This window comes from Hibiscus syriacus, unplaced genomic scaffold, assembly GCF_006381635.1.
Source record: "Hibiscus syriacus cultivar Baekdansim isolate YM2019G1 unplaced genomic scaffold, ASM638163v2 tig00111403_pilon, whole genome shotgun sequence".
Taxonomy (NCBI): Eukaryota; Viridiplantae; Streptophyta; class Magnoliopsida; order Malvales; family Malvaceae; genus Hibiscus; species Hibiscus syriacus.
Genome location: NW_024063083.1, coordinates 114,822 through 139,460, shown reverse-complemented (window position 1 = coordinate 139,460; position 24,639 = coordinate 114,822). Strand labels below are relative to the sequence as shown.

Genomic DNA, 24,639 nt, shown 5'->3' with positions numbered 1-24,639 from the left:
TAACCATATGTGTAATATTATAATTTCATACATTTTTCTTATAACTACAATAAAATCAAAACTGGTTTTCATATATTGTTCTATCATATTAATGTAGATAATTCACTCCACCTTTAACACACATTAACAAAATACATTTAATAATTCTTATATTATAATCGAAACACTTTACATAATATATTACTAATTTATAATAATAATAAAAATAAAATATTTATTATTAAACAAAATATCAGCGCGGCAGTCGAGTCATCAGAATCCCGTAAATACGTGTCTCCGATGATGCGTCTTCCACACGTGACATCCAACTCAACGAAAACACGGATAAAACGCGTTTCCGAACACGTACCTTTTGTCAACTCAACCGAAAGGATGACACTTCAAAAAATATATCAACCGATACTAAAATAGTAAATATTCAATTAAATAATATCAGTTTGGTCAAATCGTCAATTTTTAAGGGGTGCGAAGGAGAGCTAGAAGAATGTACTGAGAGACAGAGATTCACTGAAACAGCAAGCTATCGGTTAGGGTAGTGTCGGATCAGGACAAATAGATCCTTCAGAACCGATGTCGACTTTTGACGATGATGGCTACTTAGGCTACGACCCTCGCCTCGCTTCCCACCAATCCCAGTCTTTGGAAGCCGACTCGGTGAAGGGATCAGTGCCCGATTCCCCTCCGATGTTCAACAATCAGTCGCCAGGTACCGGAGATGACGTCTTCTCATCACAATCGATGCCCGAAACACCTTCTCCACCTCCGATCTACGGTAGCGGTGGTGGATATTCTGCTTTCTCACCGGAGCAAAACGGGGAGGGATTCAAAGATGATCAGTTTGGAGGATCCAATGGGCCGGTCTTGCCGCCGCCTGCTGAGATGGATCCAGAAGAAGGCTCTGCTTTGAGAGAGTGGCGCAGGTAAGTTTACGATCACAAGTTACTGAGTTGAACTTCATTTCTATTCATTTTGATTAACTCAAACTTTTAAAACAATCAACCTAAACTTTCTATAATAAATATGGAAGGAATTGTTCCATTTATTATTGATTATGTTTTTAAAAGTTTAGTTTGGATTTATTGATTCGCAGACAGAACCTGATTCGACTGGAGGAGAAGGAGAAGAAAGAGAAGGAGATGGTGGAGCAAATAAAAAAGGAAGCAGAGGAGTACAAAGTTGAATTCTATAAGAAAATAAGTATAGCTGTTGAAAAGAACAAAGCATCCAACAGAGACAAGGAGAAGGTGATACTGATAGTTCAAATTCACAATTCTTATAGCATACCATGTTTTTATTCCATCGAATGAACTATATGTTTTGCCCATCAATTTCATATTATGAAAATCTTGTGTTATGGTGTTGTTCTGGGTTTCCTATGATTGCTAACTGAGCTGGTTCTGAAGTTAAGTGGAGCGACGATATTGTATTAGTGGGACGGACATATTATTTTATGTTTAGAGGATGAATTTATAAAATTTTAGAGGTAAAAACAGAAGATGATGGCCGGCAGTCTCCTCTGTTCATCCCTGTGTGTTAGTGTATACGGTGTTGTTCTTTTTTATGCTCATGCAAGTCCAAATGACTCATGTTTTGGATCATATATTGGCAGGTATATTTGGAAAATCGGGAGAAGTTCCATGCCGAGGCGGAGAAAAATTACTGGAAGGCAAATTGCAGAGATCATCCCGAATGAGGTGCCGACTATAGAGAAGAAGGGAAAGAAACCTTCCATCGTTGTGATCCAGGGACCTAAGCCTGGAAAGCCAACTGATCTCTCCAGGATGAGACAGCTACTCGTGAAGCTGAAGCATAATCCTCCTCCCCACATGAAGACCAAGCCACCGCCGCCACCGCCGCCACCAGAGGCCAAAAATGATGCTAAACACGGTACTCCCGCCTCTACCTCTGGTCCTGGTGGTCCTCCTCCCTCAAAGTTGGCAGCTGCAACTAATCCGAAGTCGGTTGCCGCTGCTTGAGGGTTGAGAATGAAGCTGCTGAGTGCGGGATCCAATTGACAAGAGTATCAGTGTGATTGTAATGTATGTTAATTAGTTTGTATAATCCTTGCTTTGCATTATGTTTGAAGGTACTTATTCAGATTAGGCATCTTGCAGTTGTGTGTTTGTGAACCAAACCTTTTGTTCTTAGGCCTATGTGTAAATATATACTATGACCTTGGACATTTCTTAGAAGCCAATGTCTGGTCTACCTATATAAATCCCTTAATTTGAAGTTGACTTCGAGCTATTGACTATTGTTGCTTTTGCTGGGTAGATTAGAAAATTAAATGGGTAGAAAATAGAAAGATAAAATGTATGATTTTGTTTTCTTCAATAATTAGGGATTAGCATGGGACTCGAATCCAACGGATTTTGACTCGAACCGATCGAGTTAATATTAAAAAAAAATATTTGAATTCAGGTCGGATCGGATTTTTTTAGAGGCATTGGGTTTGATTCGAGTTTAGGGTGAAAAATATTCTACCCGAAAAAAATGAATTTTACCTTATATATTTAGAGATAATTACAATAATATCCTTATGTATATTATTTCTTTTTTCAAATTAAGTTTCTATTTTTTATTAAATAAAAGTAATATTTTTTATAAATATATTTTTTCAAGTAGGGTCGAGTTCAGATTTTATCTCAAAAGGGTGGGTCGAGTTCAGATCAAATGAAGGGTGTGTAATTTTCGAATCAGATAAGAATGACCAAAAGTTCAATCCATTGCAATCCATACCCATCCCTATAATAATAGTAGTAGTTTTATTTTATTGGTTAATTAAAAATGATTAACCAATGATAAGATTTTTTTTCCCAAAAAAATCATCTAAACTCACATACAAGTAGTTGAATAGGTTATGCTCGAACACAGATAACCAAGGTTTTTCTCTGTCGAAACAAAATCATTTGCTTGTCCTAATTGTTATCAGAGTTATAAAGTTTCCTTGAAGAAACATATTTTCCTTTTCACCATTGCATGCAAGCATTCCGTGACTTAGAACCCATTTATACATATGACATCAACTCCTTGGTAACTGGTAGGGAAATCATCCGTTTCAAGGCATCCGCAACCAGCATGCGGAGCCGCCTGGGCTCTCTTCTCAATCGAAGGAGATTTCTCAACGTAGATAGATAAACTTCTTGGGATAAAACCCATTAATTCTGCTTAATATATAGTCAAAATTTCTCTAAAATCTACGACAACAACAAATTAAATTCTTAATCTCATAGCATCAACTTCGTCATCGACTATCCCATCGCAGTTGTTATCACCGGCCGCTTACCCACTCATCATCGAGCCTTGTTTTATCATCTTTCTGCTAATGTGTGCATAGATGTATCGAATGAAAGTTTGATTGAATTCAGCGATAAACTTAGAGATTTATGGATTTAAGGAAATATGAATGCGAAGTCTTTCTTCGTTGGGTAACGAGACGAGCTCGAAAAGCATGAGAGCAAACTAGTAAGCCTAAGACGAAATATATATTGTAGAGGCGATGAATAAAATTTTAGTTCAACATTTGGCATGATTTAATCACATAATACTAAACAGCTTAGTTGAAATCTAAAACCAATGCATATGCGCAGCTAATTACAGGTCGATGGTTACTCCTCTTGCACCATTGATGTAAGGTGTAGGTGATGTCACCTCCACTGCATGCCAACCGTAGTTTCTTTGCTCAAATTGTTCTCCATCTCCCCAAAGAGCATATGCTTCTTCTCCGTGGACGGCGTCATCTCCGATCTCAAGCAGGTTATCCGGCATTCTCAATGGTATAACCAGCCTTATCATTAGAAGAATCAACGTCGTGGACGTCACATTCCAAGCAATTACAAAGAAAGCCGCTACTATTTGCTTCGCCAATTGAACCCCTCCATTCCCCCCATAAAGTGCACCCCTTGTGTCCTTCGACAGTATCAGCCTACAGAGGTTTGGCTCCGCCAGTAGCCCCGTGAGGAGACCGCCCATCAGGCCAGCCACCGCGTGCGTGTGAAATACACCCAGAGCATCATCTACCTGTGGCAATGATTATACCAATCAACAAACTTTGATGGATTCAACATTAGGGTGCATTTCAATGTGACATACCTTTTGTAACCAACTGCATTTCTTGTGAATGATCATCATGGATGCCCATGGAACACTTCCGGCAAGTATTCCGATGATTATAGCAGCCCAAGATTGCACCAAGCCTGCTCCTGGTGTGATGCAAGCGAGTCCGGTAATCATTCCCTGAACTGCACCAATAACGGAAGGCTTCCCGAAGTACACCACATCGAGACAAGTCCAGACGAGAATGCTGGTTGCTGCGGAAACATTTGTGTTGAGTACTGCTATCGAAGAGTCAATGCTTGCAGCATACGGGGCTCCTCCGTTGAACCCTGACCATCCCATCCACACCAATCCGGCACCCGCAAGCATCAGCAGAACGTTGTTCGGAATAAACCTTTCTCTGTCGCACTTGATCCTGGGGCCTACCCAGTATGCGGCTGTGAGACCGGAGATCCCGGAGGAAAGGTGGATCACGTATCCGCCGGAGTAGTTGATGGCACCCCATCGATAGAGAAAACCACCACCCCAGAAGCAATAAGCTCCGACGGTATAGGAGAATATAAGCCAAAGTGGGACAAATGCCATCCATGCCCTGATACTCATGCGACCAAGAACAGAACCAGCCAGCAGAATAAGAGTGATAGCAGCAAAAGTGAATTGGAAATATACAAGCGTTGCCATGGGATAAAGAGGCTCGGTGGCGACCCTCTCGGGGACATTGGCTCGGCCAACGAGGTAGTTTTGGCTAAGAGCCGGTGCACCTTTCCCCCAGAAAGGGAGGAGCTCGTCACCAAAGGCCATACGGTAGCATAAAAGGACCCAACAAATCAGAACTGCTGCAAAGGCATAAAGGGCCATGAAAGCCGAGTTGACTGCCCATTTCTTCTTCACGATACTCGCATATAGGATTACAAGTCCAGGCATGCTCTGAATTCCCACCAGAGTCGATGCCGTCATTTGCCATGCGTTGTCTCCTTTGTTTAGCCATCCGGGAACCGCTGGTGCGATCTCTTGTGCTGTATAGGCTATCTGATCAGCCATGGAAGCTGCCAGATAATTTTGTTATACGTAGTGCTTAACCAGTCTTATATTAATTTATGATTAAAGAAAGTGAGAATGCATCGAGGACCAACATTCTTATCCTTACTTGTAACAAAGATACTAATTATTTCTGGGAAATTCCAGGGAAGGTAGGTAACGAATCAAGAAAGGGATTCTTATTTTATTTCATTTGATCATTCCCATATTTAAATTAGACTTTCCAAGTTGAAATTATCGATTCGGGAGATGGGTGAAAGCATGTGATAGTAGAACACACCCGTTGGCATGGTTTGTTGGAATATTTAAACCTATTTCTAAATGATGAAATTGCAGTCATAGGTGTATGTGGTATTACTGTTGTAGGGGCTACCTAAACATATGTTCGGTTTGGATGGTTTCATACAAGTGAAAGGATGCTATAAAAGGGCCACATGACTTTTTGTATTTATGAAGTGTTTTTCAATTAAATTCGTATTATTTGGTATGTTATTAAAGTGTCGTGCTTTTATATATATATATATATATATAATATATGTTTTTTTTATCTAAAAACTTTCGGGATTAGTCAACAATCTCTAAAGTAAGTGATTAAAAATTTTCAATTGACACTTTTCACTTTTATCTCTTTTAAGTTGTGGTTTCAATGGCCATTAGGAGCAAATTTTTCTTCCTCTAATCCTAAGTAGGATTTATTCAAAATAAAAGTTATGGGATCGAACTAATTAAGTAATCGGAGTAATCAAAGAAAGTGTTTTTCCTTTTAGAGGATATGAGTTCGAGCAATTGTATCTACTGGATATGTATACGTTGTCAATGCTTAAAAAAGATGTTAAACAGATATTACCTTATAATTGTCTCATAATATTCAAAAATTCAAGAATGAGATAGAATAAAAAGATTTTCAAGCATCAAAATAATAATAAGTTACAACTTTATATATTAAAATATTATTAACCATAATTACAATTATCTTATGATAATTGATTTAAAAATAATTTAAAATATGAAATTAAATGCAGTTTTTGTGTATTTATTATTTACCTTAAATATAAGAATCATAAATAAATCGTGAAGGGATGTGACTTGAAACCATAATTCCGTATATTATAAAAAATATATATAAATATTTAGGATTATTTATTAATATAATATTGTCTAGGTTCTCTTACAAATAAAACGAAACTGGTATCTACACGCACACAATTCAACTAATATCACTTATTAATTTTTTAGTATTATTATATTTTCTTTAATAAAAAATCAAAGCACTTAATATAGATTAAATTATTATGTTTCACTTCTATTATTCCTTTAAAATAATTGAGAAGTTCATATCAAACAAATTAAACGAGAATAGAATACGATTGTAGCTGTCCTAACAAAAATAAATCGACAAAAATTAATAAATGAACAATTGTTTAACGGTTCCTAATGACAATTATTGGAATTGTGATTTGTAAGGCTACTTTAATAATTTATTATCAATTAAAAAAGAAAATACAATAAGAGAAGTAGTTTAATTTCTAAGAATATAAATAAGAAAACAAATCGAAACAATACACTCGAGCTTTTAATATTTCCTGGCAAATCTTGCTCGAGTGCCCATAAGATATTTATTTACTTAATTAAGGCGGGTCAAGATCATTACTCTTTTATTGAGTAATAATTTATTTTTAATTTTTTAAAATATTATCTTTAAAATTATTAGAATATGACATGTGTCCCCATAACTAGATTTTTTAACAATCAAGATACTTAAAATAATCATGTTTGTAATATTACACACATAAATTGATCGAAAAATAATTTAAGCACATAAATGAGAAAAACAGTATAACTCAAACACTTATTTTTATATTAAACCTTATTCAAAATATTCAATATTCAAATTTTAGTTGTTGAAACTCAAACATTATTCATTAAGATCTGAAATTTATACTAATATCTTGACATCTATAATAGATGAAGTTAATGTGTTGTAAAATAAAACTCAATAAAGTGTTGGGTCTAAAATTTAAGAAATATCAATCTCAACATCCGTAAGAAACGAGATCAATCAAATCGCGTCAGTGAAATAATCTCAAATTAAAAAAGGTATCAACCTTTTCTAATATATTAACCTCACCATCTACAAGTGGCGAGATAAAGACATTTTGATAAATAATGTTTGAAACTTGATAAACCGGTCTAGAATAATTCTTGACTTTTGATGATCGGAAATCAAATGGTTGTAGTTGGAAGAATAGTTTTAAAAGGTTGAATTTAGTGGGTAGATAGATATAGAAGAAGATTCAAAATCAAAAAATTGGACTTGGAAAAATAATTTTTGAAGGTTGAATTGAGTGGGAAGAAAAGATATATTAGTACTTTAGGCAGTTGAATTAGTATTAGTACCAAAACTAATACTGAAGCTGGCTGGCTGGCTGACAATCCCCAATGCTTCACTCGTTTTGAACGCATCCATTACTACTTTAAGCAGTTGCCTGATCTGGATCACATTGCACAATCTTGTTTGTTCCTATTGGTGTGTAGCAGTGATATGCTAGGAGTGTGAGTTGTACCAAAAAAAAAAAACTATGCCATCACTCCTTGCAGAGTCTCGGCTACTCTGCTGACGGTTTCCTAAACATGCTCACATTTCGGATTCAACGACTACTTGGCTATAACATCGACTTTCAGAGAGGAATGTACACGGTTGTGACAAAGGGTTTGGTCTTGGGTGGCAACCAGGCAAGTAAGAATTATACTGCAAATACAGTTGAACTCTCTGGATTGAACCAACCGGGGCAGGTGTGATCAATCTGTAAGGAAAGCAGCAGGTAAGATAATACGAGGGAGCAGGAGAATCACTGTCCAATATAAAGAAAGCCACTTACATGCTATCAAGGATAACTGTATACAAACCTGATTACATCTTTCATAAAAGAAAAATGTTGTAGCAGTATCTTAGGTTCAACTAATGGCAGGATAGAACGCTCTTGAGAATTCGCATTCAAACTTTGATGAATTGAATTTCAAAGACTACGAGTCATAATGTTTTATTTCCAATTAAATTAAACTAATTCAGAGGTAAAATTAAAGATGTTAGGTTCTGTTAGAATCGAAGCATTGTAAATAGAGAGCCCTTCTAAGCCATTTCACATACAATATGGGGAAGGAACTCCGAAGACTTTTGGGGGAAGAAAATCAAGAAAACAGTTCAGAAGATATGAAGAATAGAACTATAGAAGTCTTCAGAGATCTCACAAGTCAATATGAAGATATGGGAATGTTATTCGACTCCAAAATTTAAATCCAATGCACTATTCAGTTAAACATACTGCACTTTCTTCTACCATTATCCAGAGTATCAAGTGGTTAGGGAAATATATCTTGTAACCTAAAAATAGCTGAGGTGACACTTATCAATCTGGAAAACCACAATGTCCTATTTTGAATCAAACCTTAATACATTCCTACCAAGCATCAAACAATCCAACTGATCACATGAGTTATGACTAGAACTACTAATTACTGGTCGAAGCTAGGAAAATGCTTAAATGCCTTACTGATAGCGATCGGCCGTCCTTCTATTTAGGACCGTTTTTTATAAGATGAGAAAATATCTACGGAGAAATAAAGAAATAAAAGTTGCATAATATAAGAAGATATAGATTCGAGATGTACTCGGTTGCTGTACATAGCAATTGATAAACCATGTCTGTCTGCAACAAAAACAGAGTTAACAAAAGGAAATATGATAAAGAGAAAACCACAAAACTTTCAAAAGATAAACAAAACCCTAAACCTTGTTAATTCAAGATCCCTAATTCAACACAGATCACTACATTAGCAAGTTCAAAGAAGCTTTTAACTTTAACTGGGTTTTGAAGGTTCAACATTAACAAATATTCGTTTATTCAACCAAAGAAAAAAGAGCAGTAACAGCTTTTCATGCTATACTCTCAGCCTTTATTTCCCCCCACACAAAGTAGGTACTACAAGCCAGAAAGGCCCAAAACAAAGAAAAACCCACTCGGTCAGCTAATCAGTCGATTTGAAGCTGCACCAAATCATTCCACTGCTCCTCACTTGACCTTGGGAACACCCACTTTGAGCAGATCCATCAATAAATGACGAATCCCATAATATGTATGGTAGGACAGGGCTAAGGCAGAAACTGAGGTGGACACTAGAAAAGCTTTGCTGAATAAAAGAAGAATTGGTAGAAACTCGAATAGGTTAAGCAAACCGAACCCATTTTCAGAGAAAGAAGATAAGAAACCAGAAGCACGGTGGTTAGGAAAGCCCCGGAGATTCTATTGGTAATTGAAAGGGTCGCATTAAGCTGTGGCTTGTAAACAGGAAGATGAGGAGATAACGGGCGAAGGATATTTTTTCGCTCGCTGGTTTCCCCCTCATTTGATTCTTTGAACTCGCCTTTCGCAAGCGTTGCCATGCCACGGGAAGCGGAGAGAAACGGGTTCTTCATTAATTGATCCCTAATGTTCACGACTTTGTTCGGGCTCCTTGAAGGAGAGAGAGGATCAAACACATCTGCAACACGAAAAATGGAAAGGCCAAAATCAGCATCAATCTTCTATAATCAGAAGGGGAAAATCGAAATGAAAAATAGATCCGTAGACAAATAGAAGCGTCACCTTCATGCATGGCATTGGTGTTAGAGACTCTGGAGGCGGACGGAGCGGTGACAATTGGGCGGAGCAGCCGCAAGGAGCTTGGGAGGATGTTCGATGAGACGAGCCTCTTGAGAGCTAGAGAAGAAGCCATAGCTGTGTTGATTGGTAGACAGAAAATTCCCAAAGTTTCGTTGGAGATTTACGGATCTAACACTACTTCCAGAATTTGAAATGTTTTATATGATAGCAGGAAAGTGCTAGGTTCCCCCCCCCCCTCAAAATAACACCTTAAGAAGAACATTAAAAAAATGAAACTAACACATTTTCTTTTCTTGAAAAAAAATCTCTCAAATGTAAAAAAAAATTAAAAAATTAAAAGTTCATTATTAAATTTATTAAAAGATTATCATATAGATATATATTAAATTTATTAAAATGATAAATAAAAATTAGTAGAACATATCACACTATAACTTATCAAGTAGTTTTAGTGTTGATTATTTTTCTCTAAAATTTTTAATTTTAAACAATTATGTTTGTAGTGCGTGCATGTTGTCAATTATTAAAAAATTGATGATAAAATTAATATTTTAAAATTAAAAAAATATATATGAGGCTCTTATACTTTAAAAATTAATATAACTCTTGAATTATTTTTTCATCTAATGTAATCTTTCATTTTAAAAATAAACTTAATGTGACAATTTAATCAATATCGTTATTTCTTAAAATTCAACGATAATAAAAGTATTCAGTTTTTTTCAATGAGATCATGTAACTCTCTGTAAATTTCTTAAATAATATAAACAATTAATAAGATACTTTTAACCCTCTTTTAAGTGTTAAAAAGATAAAAATTCAAGATTAAAATTATATATAAATACTCAAAATATAACATCAAATGTTAAAGATTCTAACTGACTATTTAATTAATAATACTTCTAAAACTTCTCCAAGAAAAAGAATTGAAAAATCCTTGAATAAAAATTTTAATGAATTTTTTAGGCGTAAGTCTATGGCGTTTTTCCCGAAATATCACCTATACTCTATATATTTCTCTGTCAGACATCTTTCAGACTATTTTTCTCGATCTAACACCCTTTGCAATAAGGTGCGCCCTCTGCAGCGCGCTTTATACTGATCTGGTGCCACGTGGGATAAGGCGCGCCCCCTGCAGCGCACTTTACGCTGATCTGGCGCCACATAGGAGTATAGCATGGGGCAGGAGTCGCGCTTTACCTTTAAATCTGACACGCGTCAGAAAAGGTACGCCCCCTGCGGCGCGCCTTAGGTTTAATTACCCACCTATCCCGGCCGTTCACATCCCCTCCCTATAAATATCTTCATTCTCAATCACTTTCATCATACTAAATCATCTCAACTTCTCTCAAATATTATTATATTCTCTTATAACTGGTTAAGGTATATTTTATTATATTTAATGTTTTATTTTTAATTTATTTAAGTATTTAAATTTTTTAATATTTTATTTAATTAATTTTTTTGCAGATATAAAATGTAAGACGGTCTACTTCGCTTGGATGAAAATCATATATCGTGACATTTTGTTGATACAGTAACATTTTAATGTTTTAATTTAATTTAAATTATTAGAAATAATTTATTTATTTAATGCATGATTATTAGTTTAAAAATTAATTTTTGTAATTATTTAATTTTAGGAGAGAGACCGTGTATTAGATTCTTTTATTAGGAACCTTAAGTTAGTGATACCTAGCCGTGTCTTGCCGTATTTAGTAGAGGCTGGATTCGGTCACATATGTAGATATGAGGGTCATTATAAGATAGAATCAGACCTTATTGCTGCCTTAGTAGAGCGGTGGAGGCCGGAGACCCACACATTCCATCTTCCGTGAGGAGAGTGCACGATTACACTTGAGGATGTTTCTATGCACCTGGGGCTTCCGGTGGATGGAGATGTGATATCGAGGATGGCGCACAGTTCATGGACTGCTTTGTGCCGGGAGTATCTAGGACATGTCCCGGAAAGATTTAACGGTGGTCGGATATCGTTAAATTGGTTAGATGCCAATTTTCAGGAGTCGGTCGATGACACCTCTGATGATAAAGTTAAAATGTATGCATGGGCATGCATACTGTAGCTGATAGGAGGGTTTTTGATGCCGAACAAATCGCGCAACCAAGTTCACTGTATGTGGTTGCGACATCTTGATGACTTTCGTCTGGTTGGATCACTCAGTTGGGGCTCAACAGTTTTGCCTTTTATGTACAGGGAGATGTGTCGAGCCACTGACTACAGAAAAATACTTTCGGCGGATGTCTCCTGCAGCTCCAGTCTTGGGCATGGTATCGATTTCCCTTTTTTGTCTCGTTGTCAAGAACCCATTCGTATTTCTGCTAATATTGAGGTAATTATAAAACTGATTTCGTATATTAATCATTTTATACATTGTATAATAATTTTTTTCATTGAATAGGTGGTTTACTGATAGGAAAAATCATCAGGAGCTACTTGATGATTTAGAAAAAAAATAGGGTGTTAATCGATCAGAAGGCTGGCACACAGGTATGCATTTTAATGTTTAAAAACCGATTTTAGATTATAGCTATATAATTAGATTATTATTTTGATAAAACTATATATATTTGTTTTAGTTTGAATGGGTGACATATTCTAATGATGATGTGAAGATGGTGATCCTACCTGAGTTGAGGGGCCCATTAGATATTTGGATAGGGAATGGTCCCTTTGATATGTTATGCGATCGTCGAGTGGCACTCCACTGATCGCGTGCTCCGGTAATTTGGTTGTTTTCAACCAACTCCGGAAGCACCTCGTAATATGAACGAGTTGCATAGCACAGATAGACGCGGCAAAACCAATACAGATTGGCTGGTGAGGCATCATGAGTGGGTCGTGTTGTGGGAGGATCGATATCGGCGCCTTCCCCGTAGAGAGCCCATTTTTATGACCTCTTGATGGTTTTTGACGGTTATTATGAGTAGTTCAACAGTAACGGGAAATCGTTTCTGTTTTCCGAGGATGCAAGAGGGTGGACCTTTCAGCGACGTCGACAGATACGTTCACCGACACAGCACCATCGTCCCCCGACTCGTGGACGGAGAACAGGTGCTTTCGGTTCATCCTCAGCTGCACCAACAGGACCTTCACAGCAGCCAACGTCTATAGTGACTTATATATCACAGCCATATGTGATGCCGCCACCGTCATTCCGTTACCTGATGCCGCCGCCGCCACTGTCACCTGGTTTTATGACCCCCCCGCCACTGTCACAGAGTTTTATGACCCCTTCTGGAGGATATTATGGGTCTATATTTGTATATCCGATTTGGGGTTCATATGCCCACATTTTAGCGGGTTCAGTCTCATCACCAATGGCCGTAACACAGACATTTCCTGTACAATTTTCACACTCAGCGATGTTTGGGTTTTATGAGTTTTCCCAGGCCGGTGGGATAGTCAGTCATACACCTCTAGGGTTCTTATTCTATGGAGGTGTTTCATCGTCATCAACTCCTCATCAACCTAATGTAGCTGCTCAAGACGAAAACGACGACGACGATGTTGATGATGGTAATGACAGCTAGGAGTCACAACCAGTGATACGAAGAAATTCTCCTCGAGACCGACAGTCACCGCCCTGCGGAGCACATTCGCGTCGCAGACATCGATAAATTTTTTTTTTTTATTATATTTGTATTTAGTTGTTTATTAGACTTTTTTATTGTAATTTTTTATTTATTTATTATTTAATACTTATTTTATTTCGTTAATTTGGTTGGATTTATTTTAATTTTAATTTATTTTATCATAATAAACAATAAGTATAATAAAAAAATATTATAACAAAATTATCTTATAACGAAATATCGAACGAACTTCTGAATCAAATATAAGATGATTGTGGGGTGTTATTTACTGGTTGAAAGGATTGTTGTATTAATTTCTCGGTTGAGAGTGAATTGTGAGAGAGTTTACGGGGAGAGGGCTATTTATAGCCAAGAGAGGATGCTTTAAAGCCAAGAAGTTCCGGCAAATTATGCAAGGTGCGGTCCCTGCACCGCGTCTTGCATTATGCATGTCTAATAATTGAGCATGTGATAATTGAAAAGCGCGGCCCCTGCCCCGCTTTATAGTCCTACGTGGCGTAAGGCGCGCCCTAGGGGTCACGCTTTAGGCACGTTTATCCAACTCAACATAAAGCGCGCTTCAGGGGCGCCTTACCCCACATGGCATTAGATTAGCGTAAAGCGCACTGTAGGGGACACGCTTTACTGCAAAGGGTGTTAGATCGGGAAATATAGTATGAAGGGTGCCGATAGGGAAATATATAGGGTATAGGTGATATTTCGGGAAAAAAGCCTAAGTCGAACATATATTTATAGACATCATGCAATACAATATGTCACATCAATAAGGACATGTCCAATAATTTGTGTAATCTTAATTGATGAAATTCGAGCCCAAAACTTTAATTCTAACAAATTAATAAAACAAATCATTAAAAACTTTGAAAAATGTAAAAGCTTAACACTCGGGAGATGTCACTAAAGCATAAAGAGATACAATAGGGGCTGTTTGGTTCAAGGAATGTGAGATTTCAATGTTTGATTGGTCGAGAATCTCATTCCCGGTAATATTTTATTACCAATAATAGATTTTTTGGGGTATATTACCGGGAATATTATTACCTCCATTTTCTTAGGTATTGTTGGATTACCAGCGTTTTGGACTAAAATGCCCTTAATTTTTTTTCCAAAAATATCATTCTTTTGTCATTGAATAATAAAAATTCTACGAAAGTTAAATTACAAATTTATCCTTAAACTATTTTAAATTTACAAAAAAAAATCTATAATTAAAATTTTATATGAAGTTCAGAAGTTAAAATAAAATTTTATATAAATTTTATGAATTTAATTTTTTCAAAGAAAATATATAAATAGTTTCCAACTTGTTAAAAAAAACAAATATATAATAAGGACAATTTGGTCAAATATATATTCCAATAATATTTTATTCCTTTAACCAAACAAGGTAATCTTATATTCCCATTGATAATCTTACATTATATTAAACAAACGCACCCTAAAAGCAAAGAAAAAAGAATAAGAGGGGATACTAAAGTTCATTAAGAGGTACCAAAGGTAAAGAATCTCCTTACAACCAACGATCAGGGTCGGCCCTGGGCCAGGGCAGGAGGGGCGCCCGCCTAGAGCCCACAAAATAATTTTTTTTTTATTTTTTTAATAATAAATTAAAAAATGTAAAATAAAATAGAGTAATCTATGAATTTAGTACTTAAACTATTAGTTCTGATCCGTTTTAGTACTTAAACTTTTAATTTTTTTCAAAATCATATTTAACGTTTAGTTTTTATTTTAGTATCAGTCGTTTAAAATTTAACGCGTTTAGTACCTAACTATCATTTTTGGTTTGAATAAAACTTAACGCTAAATTTTGAATATATACTAAAATGAAATAAAAAGACTAAAGTTTTTAATGGCGGGTACTAAAATGAAACAAAAACTAAACTTTACGTATGGTTTTGAAAAAATTGAAAGTTTAAGTACTAAAACAAACCAAAACTGATAATTTAGGTACTAAACACGTAATTTACTTAATAAAATAATGAGACCCATAAATTTATTAAGGTGTCAATTATCTTTATTGAATTTTATATTAACGATAATAAATTGTTCTTCCATAAAATAATAATTTAATATTTCTTTCTCAAAATTCAAAAAAATTCAATTGAACTCTTTAATTATGGTCTTTCCAAATTCTCACTATCAATTCACCAAATCTCTTTCCCAATTTTTCATATCAATAAAAAAATTTATTAACATTATTTTTTTTCAAAACTTAATGAGAAGAAAAAATTTAAGTATAATTAACATGCTTCTTTTCTCTTTCATGTTTCACGATTCATCTAAAAATTATTATTCTCGTTTTTAAATTTATCATATTTCTCTCACACGTAAAATCAAAATTGTTTATTATTAACTATGGTGCTTGAATCATATTGAAAATTGTTCTTAAAATTCGAGGTAGTCCACATTTTCAAATTGTTTCTTTTAATTTTATATATTTTCAAATTTTAGATAAGATCGTTCTTTTATTTTCAAATGTTATGTTATGTATTGAGAAAAATATATTAGAAAGCATTGATGTTGATACTATCATCAATGATTTTGCATAAAAAATGATTGAATGTAATATTTTTTATAAGTATTTATATTCTTAAATATATTTTTTTGACATCTTTTATATTGTAATGAATTACTATTTTTTAATTTAATAAAAAAATCTAATAAAATTTTTATTTTACATGTTTTTTAATTTTTTTATATTTGGGGCCTATTTTTTTATTTTCGTCTCGAGCTTACAAATAATCAGGACCGGGCCTGCCAACAATAGAGATAGATTTGCATCAATCGTTAAAATGAAAGTCCATCTACCACAAATAGTCTATATAATTCAGTTTATTATATTTTTTAGAAAAGAAATCACATTGATGATGTAAAAGTGTAAATGAATCGGACTTGAACGAATAATGCATGCTATTATTCGTTTATTTATTTTTAAAATTGTTCATGTTTGATTTGTGTTCATTTAAATTTTTGACATCATGTTCGTTTATTTATTTTTTAAAATATTTGTGTTTGGTTCATTTAGTGTTCGCAAACATACTTGCTTGTATATTCTCTAATATGATAATTTAGTGTTCACAAATAAATTTAATTTTATGTTAGTAGATGTTAACTAAGCAAACAAATAAAAAATTAAATAAAATAAAATCAACAAAATGATAAAGTTACACCATCGGTCTTTAAACTATTAAATTTCATAATTTGAATTGCAGAGTATACTATGTATTTAATTTAGTTTATACTTTAACTTTCACTTATATTTAAAATATAAAAAGATAAAAGGAAATGAAAGTTGGATAAATGAGTCGATAAATGAGTTTATTTATGAATATAAACGAACCAAAAATATTTTTTATTGGTGTTTATTCATTTATTCGTGTTTATTCGTTCATTAAATAAACATAAAAATTATTCATACTCATTTATTTAGTTTAATAAATAAATATAAATAATTTTTAGAAAATTATTCATGAATATACTATATACGCTGAACCAAAATTCCTTTCAAGACTGGTTGCGTATTGCTTAAGTAACATGGACCGAAGAAAAATTAAGGAAGAAAATTGCATAAACCGTCAACAAGTTTTAGAATAAGTAGTTAAAAATTTTCGATCAATACTTTAATTTTTCCTTAAATTATGGATTCTATATTCATTAATAGCAAAATTCTATTTCTCTTTCATCATAATGTAAGAATTGTTTAGAATTTAAAATTATGTTTAGAATTTTGTAGACAAATAATTGCACATATGTCTCCATCTAAAACTCGTAATCAATGACAAATCTATATAATATAAATGATTACAATTAGTATATATATATATATATATATATATATTATTCATATGACGTTTTTTTTGAATTTAGAAGACATTTAATCACGCTTTTTTCTATAAATATCACCTTAACTACCTATGCATGCATTTAACATTTCCCTATTTTTTTGATATAATTGAATAAAACTATATGCGCTAAACCAAAGTCCCTTTCAAGACTGGTCCCGTATTACTTAATTAATATGGACGGCAAGAAAAACCAGAAAAGTGGAATTATTTAAGAAAGAAAATCGCATAAACCTCTTCAAATCTATTTACTAAGAAATTTTAAATACAACTATAATTAAAAAAACATTGATAACTTTAAAATTATATTAAAAATACTATGTAAATTGAATTTTATTTTATTTAAAGTAGATTTTAAATTTATGTTTAATTCAATTATATGTTAATCTTAAGATGAATTTAAATTAGTTTTTAAATTAATTACCATTATTTATAAGGTTTTAACGAAACATAAAACGATTAAAATATATAAACAGGAAATTAAAGAAAAAAGAACAAAAATAAATTCATCCCAAAATTTATAAGAAAAACATGTATTGGAATAAAATTTTGGTAAAAAATAAATAAAAAGTAAAAGAAATGTGAAAAAGCTATATAAAATCTTTTTTTGTTTGGGGAGTTTGGGGGGGGGGGGGAGAGAAAAAATAATAAATTAGACGATGATGTTAGAATTTGAAAACAAGGGCAGGGGTGAAGAACCTTGGAAGACACAACTTGCCTGTTTCTGCTATATCTGATCCCATCCGTTCACTGAACCCGACCATCTTCTCCCCCCCTCTCTCTCTTTTCCCCTTTGTTATATATCATTGTTATTGACCTCAATTTTGCTTTTTTTAAGAGAAAAATTTTGTTGTTGACCGGGAAGGTCCTATCCGTTTCTTCCTTCTGCAAATCACCTGTAACTCTTACCGGTAGGTATGTATGTTCTCTCATCTTTTCTGCTTTTTATGTAGATGAATGAAATTAAATTAGCTCCGTTGTTGTTCTTGTTTCTCCTGTACATCTTATTTCCGAATGCCTGTTTTTTCTCTGCATCTCATTTCTTTTGTTTTTTCCTTCCAAATTACGCAACCCAATGCCAGAATTGTTTGTAATTCGCTTAAAGTGCACTGCTGCAATTGCTCTGGTTTGAAAGAGCAACTCATTGCATAGCCTCGGCTAATATCGGAGCCTTCAATTCCCTTTGTCGAGGACTAACTTTCAATTGATGATAGCCTGAACATGCTCACATTTCGGATTCTTATTTAACTATACCATTCCATTTCAAAAAAAGGATTTAAACTGCTGCTTACCATATTGGGGGCTGAAAACGGGTTCGATCTGAGGTGACAGACAAATTAGAAACAGTTGAACTCGTTGGGATTTCCTGAAGGTGGGATTATTCTGCCCTCGAATGAATATGAGAGCTGCTGGGAAAGTTCCGGTGTCCGTTGTCGAGAGAAAAAACGGTGAGTATGATCCCTCACGAGGACGTGCTGGTAACTTCGGCTTGGAATCACTGCTTCTGTTTATATGCCTAACGGCATCCTTGCTCATCCTTCCATTGATACTACCGCCGTTGCCTCCACCGCCTTTCATGCTCTTACTGCTTCCCATTGCCATTTTAACTGTCCTACTGTTATTGGCTTTCATGCCATCCAACGGAAGGGATTTAACTTTGTAAATGTTGTCTCTTTCATCATACAATTTTGTTATTTTATTTTAGAAGAAAAATCCCAATAAAATTTAGAGAACTGGAAGAATACTGGCTTCTTGAATGTCTCTCGCATAGTTTCACCTACAACTTGGCATGCATTCTTAATAACGCCCATTGCCTGTTCTTAGTATTTGTTAGGTTACACATTTATATATATACATACATACATACATACATTTTGTACATTTCCAATGCCACAATTCTTCTTATTAACGTTTTTAATTGAGCTAGAAGGATTATATAGCAATAATAGTGCAATCCGATCATAGATATATATATATATATATATATATATATATATATATAACAGCCCTTTGTATAAATAGTTGATGGCTTACATTATATAGATGAACAACATATCCACTAGATTGATACGGGTGCCATACAAGCGCGGCGGGCCGACTTCATACATTAAACCAAATCACAGGAAAGTTTGGCAAACTTGGAAGCTTTGTGACGTACCAACTGCTGCTAAAACAGTACTACTAAATATGCCACATGGGACACTCACTATAGGGATAAAGGACAAGCGAAAATCTAGCAGATAAGTTGTTGCTAACCGACACTGAGAACACGGACCAAAAATGGAGGAAGATGATGCTCCAAAATATCTAAAAGCTCTCTGCCTTGATTAACCTCTTCTGATGCCCCACCTTCTAGCATTCGAACAGCTTCGACAAGCTGCCCCCTCAGCCTTTGTGATAACAGACGACCACCCACCTCAATACACTCCCTGTACAGCAGCATGTATGCGATTCCCACCCTCAATGGGGCTGGTAGATCCCTTAAGCAAATTGGAGACTCCCCCCTCTTCAAAATCCTCATTAGATTCATGTAATGTTCTTGCCCTTGTTTTAATCCATCCAAGAAAGCTTCCTCTGACCAATGCTCTTGGACAAATGCCCTCAGATCAGGGGCAACAGCCTCATCATTGGACTTAGCAATGCTGTCTGCAACAGCATAAGTAGCAGCAGGATCACCTAAGAAGTCAGATCGGAGGAGAAATGCAACACCATCAAGAGATCCACCACTTCGTTCACCCGCAGCCTTGAGAATTTCAATGCTTAGAGCCGTCAGAACATGCTTAGGAACATGGGGGAGGAGATATGCAGCCACACCAACTTGGCTGCAGGAAGTAGCAGCAGTAAGGGCCAGACAGAGCTCCATGTCTAGACAACCTCTTTTAACAAACCACTGCACAACCTGCATGCATCCTCTTTCAGCTGCTCTCATTAGAGGGCCCAAAAACGCCATGGCATTACCTTCTTCTACCAGACACTCCATCGTTCCAATCTTGCAGTAATGTGAGGCAAAACCCAAGGCAAGATCGACATCTACATCCAAGCTATTCCGTTGGGCAATCTAGACCAGACAATTATCACATGACCCAACAAGGACAATTAAGGAAATGTCAGTATACAGTCTAGTAATTATAATAACAACGATTATATTTCTCTTATTAAAAGAAGGAAAAAAGAGAAAAAATACTCTTATAGCCAAAAAAAAAGAAAGTAAAAGCACACCGGACTTTCCATGGTTACAAGAAAAAGTAAAAAATCAAATCAGGGAGTGATTCTAGCTTTGGTTCCTCAATTTGTGTTTTCCATGGAATCTGTTAGGGTCAAATAGGAAAAAACCAGTACATTCTCCCAGTGGAGCATTCCCATTCACTTGCATGTTTTTCAATCTAAATACTTGGGATTCCCTAGAGTGACAGAGAATATCAGTCTTAAACAGTATAAGAATAAAATGAAATGCTATGACTAGTTCAGACAATATTTACTCTGCAAAACTTCTGCTTATGTAGGGGATTTAGACTACCACTTCATTACCCCTGATATCTCCAAATTGAAATTAGTTTACATGCAAGAACCCTGAATAATTCCATGACTACAGGTAACCATATCTAAAGTGCATAGAGTGAGATTTTGTTAAAAAACAACTAAGAAACATGTACTGTCCACAAGATAAACCGTGAGAAACAATCACCAAGTAGAATGAGATTTTTGTTCACTTCATTAAAACAAATCATGATTCAAATTAGTTACAGGTTCAACAAAATCATGAAGAAATTGCAAAGTAACTTGAAAATGTTGGCATTGATCATCTCTCTTCTAAAAAGAAAGAACATATAGATACGCCACTAACAGAACTTAGAAGTAGGCACAGAATTCACACATACACGTGCACATACAGAGACACACAGACATTTATCATTTGAATTTTGAAATCCACTAGCAGTTCTTAAAAAAGGTTCGATAATATCCCATAAAAAACTCAAGACCACATAAGAAGAAGACTTTTGCTTGTTATAATATTAAAAATACAGGGAAATCATGTAGGCAGGGTGAACCCAACTGATTGATGTTATTACTCAAAAAATATTGCAGCATTAAAATTTTGACTAATTAGTTTTTGACATAGCCAAACAGTTATATACACTTCCTTTCACCAATTAATTTGAAGCATAAGTTTCAACCCATTCCTTTGCACAAAAGAAAATCTTGGGCCTGGAAATAAAGAGCAAAAGTCAAACCATTCAAAAGAAATTATACACACCTGCAACAAAATGCGGACAAGTTCTGTACTACCAAACCGAGAGGCTTCAAGGAAACACTGGTTAACATTGTCCGCACCCCCCTCCACCAACATATCCAACAATCCTTGAATCACTGTGGCTGAGATCCCAGAAGCCCAACCAGCATCAAACGAACTAGAGAAGAGAGTAAGAGGAAAACAAGCTGCATCAAATGCTTCAGTAAAATCCTTTCCTGTAAGTTGATTGACAGCAAGATCTAGGAATGTCTTAAACGCAGTTAACTGGAGTTGGATTTCAATTGCTGAGCAATGATTCACTCTATCATTGTTCCCCTGACAACGAGAATGGGAACCTATACATTTCAAAGCCCATTCAGTGAACTTTTGGACCTTGGCACCAGCTTCTGCCTTCAAGATCTCATCCCCATGGCATTCTTGGAGGCGCTCATGCAACCTAATTAACCAAAACGAAAAATTGGCACACACACAATAAAAACCAGTTAGACGAGGTCTTCTACAAAAATGAGAAGAAAACAAAGGTGAAGTCCATTTTTGTCCCATGCTTTACAGATGACACCACAGAGTGTTTCATATGGCATGAAAAAATCATTCAAGCAGTAATTTTACCAAGTTCATTTCTTTCCAGCAATTGTGAAACCAATGAAATAAAACAGACCAAGTAAGTTATATGTATCTTTCTTTACACCAACATTAAGTGTGTTCCTTATTACGAACCACATATAAATGCTCCAAATTCAAAAAACTAAGTCAAAGCCATTTGTGTGAGTTGAATTCAAAGCTTACTTTATTGTGTTGGGGGTGGGGGGATGAAGGCTCATTCAATCATATTTACATAATCAATTCTCAGAAACTAACTAGGCCAGAAGCAGCAAGAAATGCATGATGTTAAGCATTCTCTTTTACAATGAACATAAGTGCAGTGGGTATAATGATACAAAAAAGAACAGTTCCCTGATTGTTAAGCGTAATTATACATAGCAACTGATATAGCATAACAAGCATGTCAAACAGCATGCATGATACCATTAACAGAGAATTTTCAATATTTAAAGTATAGCACAAACATCACAACAAACATGTCCAACAAAAGTAAAGCCTTAACAAGAAACAAGTTTCCTCAAATACATAAAGGCATAAATCATTAGCGAGTAAACTTGAAGTTCAATGTTGCAGATAGTTATAAGATGCTATCAGAGGAGTATAGAATGGCAATTCGTCTTCTAAGAAACTAGAAATAAGACTAGTATTCACCCACATATAAACAGCTTGTTTACCTCCGAGCCATCACAGTTACAGTGTCAGAAAGACTCATCGTGCGACTCTGACAAGCTGAGACACAAGAAGCAAGAAATGAAGTCCGGAGAGCGGCTCTAGTGAAGTCATAAGCACCATTAGCAATGATCTTCTTAATCAACTCAGTGATCCCATAAAGCTCCTGATGGGTGCTCAAAAACCAGATTGCATCCAAGGTGACACACAATGCATCATTTAGAGTCTGTGGATCTGCCGACAAGATTAAACTCTCAGCAAGCTCCCAATCATGGGAACTGACGGCTCCCTGAAATAATTGGCCCAACTCAATCCTGTATTGTCGGCTGACTTTCTTGTCATGCCCAGATTTGTCCTTCTGGCAGAACTCAGTGTCTTTTGCAGCTACCCTAGATTTGATTTTCTTCAGACTACAACCACAACTACCAGACGTTGATGACTCTTTATTTACAAGGGGTACCTCGGTTGAGAAAACCACATTACTTGCATCACCTTTTTCCAATCGAAAGCCTTGAATTTCACTGTTTCGTTGTCCCATTTCACTTTCCTCCGTATCCATTCCAATAAACGAAGGGTCCTCTAAGTGCATGTTTTCACTCCCCTTTTCCATTGGATACACAATCCGTTCAGCAACCAAAAAAAAGTCACAAACGAAGCTAACACTTAAGTTTCAACCCTCAGGACAAAGCAAAGGATCCATCCTCAAAAAGGAACCAAACTGTCAGAAAAAGTTGGAGAGAAAGTATATCTTCAAAATCCTAGATGCGTGCCTCTTGCAGCAAAATAATTTGAAATTTCGTATGCATAATAACAATTATAGTTTTGTAGTGGCCAATCCCCAATTCGATGGAGAAAGTTAGCCCAATTACCAGGATTATTCAAAGATCAAACCTCAATTCCCAAAACATTAAAAAAATAAGACAAAGAAGGGAGAATGCCCAAAGCAATAGTAACTCTTCCCAAAACGATCTAAAGGATTCAATACCAAAGGAAAGGAACAGAGGAAATCATTAAAGGAGCAACATCAACGGGGAAGATCAAATCTAGCGCAGAAGAGCATCAAAAAGCATAAAACGAGTATAGGTGCTCCATCCGTAGAAAACCCTAAAAGAAACTCATTCGTCTCAAACTATCCCAGCGAAATGTGAGAGATCCAAGGGACAAAGGCCAAGCCTAGGAAAAGAAAACCCAATTCGAAAATTTACTAGAGAAAGAGAAGAATCATGATGAAAAAAATCAGATAAGAAGCAAATAAGCATAGAAAAGGAAGAGTTTGATGAGTAAAAAAGAAAAGGAACCTGAGCAATAGAAATGAGAGATGGAGAGAGAGAAAACCCTCTCCAGCGGTGGTGTGTGTGGTTCGGAGATTATTAGATACGAAAATGGAAGAAATTAGAATAAAGATGGAGGAGTGAGTAAAATAGAATGAGAGATGGAGAGAGAGACGGATAAAAACCTCTCCTCCGCCGCTGTTATATGGCTTTTAGATTCTTAGATACCAGCATCCGATTCATTTGCTACCTCTGATTTTTCTTGCATTTTCAATTTATTGATGATCAATTTAAATTTAAATTTAAATAGATTATTAAAATTAAAATTATATTATATTATATTTTTTAAAAAATAAAATATCGTTATAATATATATATAAATTTGTTTAATGATTTTAAAATTAATGAACATTGCACAGTATAAATAGATAAGATATAAAAATTCATTAAATATTATGTGATAATCATATATATATCGTGTGTATATATAAAATAATATGGTACATTAGAAATTAAAACAAAAATGTTATATTAAAATGTGATATGTTAACACGTCAATGTTAATTTTAATTAAAAATTTTGTAGACTAATTTAAATAATTAAAATCTAGGTAAACTACATAATCGATC

At 34.9% G+C, this 24,639-nt stretch overlaps 3 protein-coding genes, 1 long non-coding RNA gene and 1 pseudogene across 4 annotated transcripts; 2 read left to right on the top strand and 3 right to left on the bottom strand.

Annotated features, from left to right (window-relative positions):
• The first annotated feature begins 468 nt into the window (after positions 1-468).
• On the top strand, positions 469-2,197 carry LOC120162619 (annotated as a pseudogene).
• Positions 2,198-3,560: 1,363 nt separating this feature from the next.
• Positions 3,561-5,097, bottom strand: LOC120162704 (ammonium transporter 2-like). The gene is made up of 2 exons (XM_039172807.1): positions 4,093-5,097; positions 3,561-4,020 (listed from the first exon to the last, which is right to left on the bottom strand). The coding sequence occupies exons 1-2, from the start codon at positions 5,095-5,097 to the stop codon at positions 3,595-3,597; spliced, it is 1,431 nt and encodes a 476-aa protein (XP_039028738.1). The 3' UTR covers positions 3,561-3,594.
• Positions 5,098-8,932: 3,835 nt separating this feature from the next.
• Positions 8,933-9,979, bottom strand: LOC120162624 (succinate dehydrogenase subunit 3-1, mitochondrial-like). Its single transcript, XM_039172732.1, has 2 exons — positions 9,738-9,979; positions 8,933-9,633 (listed from the first exon to the last, which is right to left on the bottom strand). The coding sequence occupies exons 1-2, from the start codon at positions 9,865-9,867 to the stop codon at positions 9,269-9,271; spliced, it is 495 nt and encodes a 164-aa protein (XP_039028663.1). The 5' UTR covers positions 9,868-9,979; the 3' UTR covers positions 8,933-9,268.
• A 7,931-nt stretch (positions 9,980-17,910) lies between these two features.
• Positions 17,911-18,902, top strand: LOC120162636. The gene is made up of 2 exons (XR_005519565.1): positions 17,911-18,130; positions 18,298-18,902. It is a non-coding gene; the product is annotated as an uncharacterized LOC120162636 (long non-coding RNA).
• A 353-nt stretch (positions 18,903-19,255) lies between these two features.
• Positions 19,256-23,866, bottom strand: LOC120162683 (ankyrin repeat protein SKIP35-like). Its single transcript, XM_039172789.1, has 3 exons — positions 22,745-23,866; positions 21,471-21,903; positions 19,256-20,273 (listed from the first exon to the last, which is right to left on the bottom strand). The coding sequence occupies exons 1-3, from the start codon at positions 23,347-23,349 to the stop codon at positions 19,467-19,469; spliced, it is 1,845 nt and encodes a 614-aa protein (XP_039028720.1). The 5' UTR covers positions 23,350-23,866; the 3' UTR covers positions 19,256-19,466.
• Positions 23,867-24,639: the final 773 nt, after the last annotated feature.

Bases quoted from the DNA above. Each gene is read 5' to 3' on its own strand.
- LOC120162704 (XM_039172807.1), bottom strand. From the start codon at position 5,097: ATGGCTGATCAGATAGCCTATACAGCACAAGAGATCGCACCAGCGGTT. The intron at 4,021-4,092 runs GTATGTCACATT...TCATTGCCACAG, and splicing joins AATGCAGTTGGTTACAAAAG to GTAGATGATGCTCTGGGTGT.
- LOC120162624 (XM_039172732.1), bottom strand. From the start codon at position 9,867: ATGGCTTCTTCTCTAGCTCTCAAGAGGCTCGTCTCATCGAACATCCTC. The intron at 9,634-9,737 runs GTGACGCTTCTA...TTCGTGTTGCAG, and splicing joins CACCAATGCCATGCATGAAG to ATGTGTTTGATCCTCTCTCT.
- LOC120162683 (XM_039172789.1), bottom strand. From the start codon at position 23,349: ATGGAAAAGGGGAGTGAAAACATGCACTTAGAGGACCCTTCGTTTATT. The intron at 21,904-22,744 runs GTAAACAAGCTG...TTGGTTAATTAG, and splicing joins GTAACTGTGATGGCTCGGAG to GTTGCATGAGCGCCTCCAAG. The intron at 20,274-21,470 runs GTGTGTATAATT...TGTCTGGTCTAG, and splicing joins TTGTCCGCATTTTGTTGCAG to ATTGCCCAACGGAATAGCTT.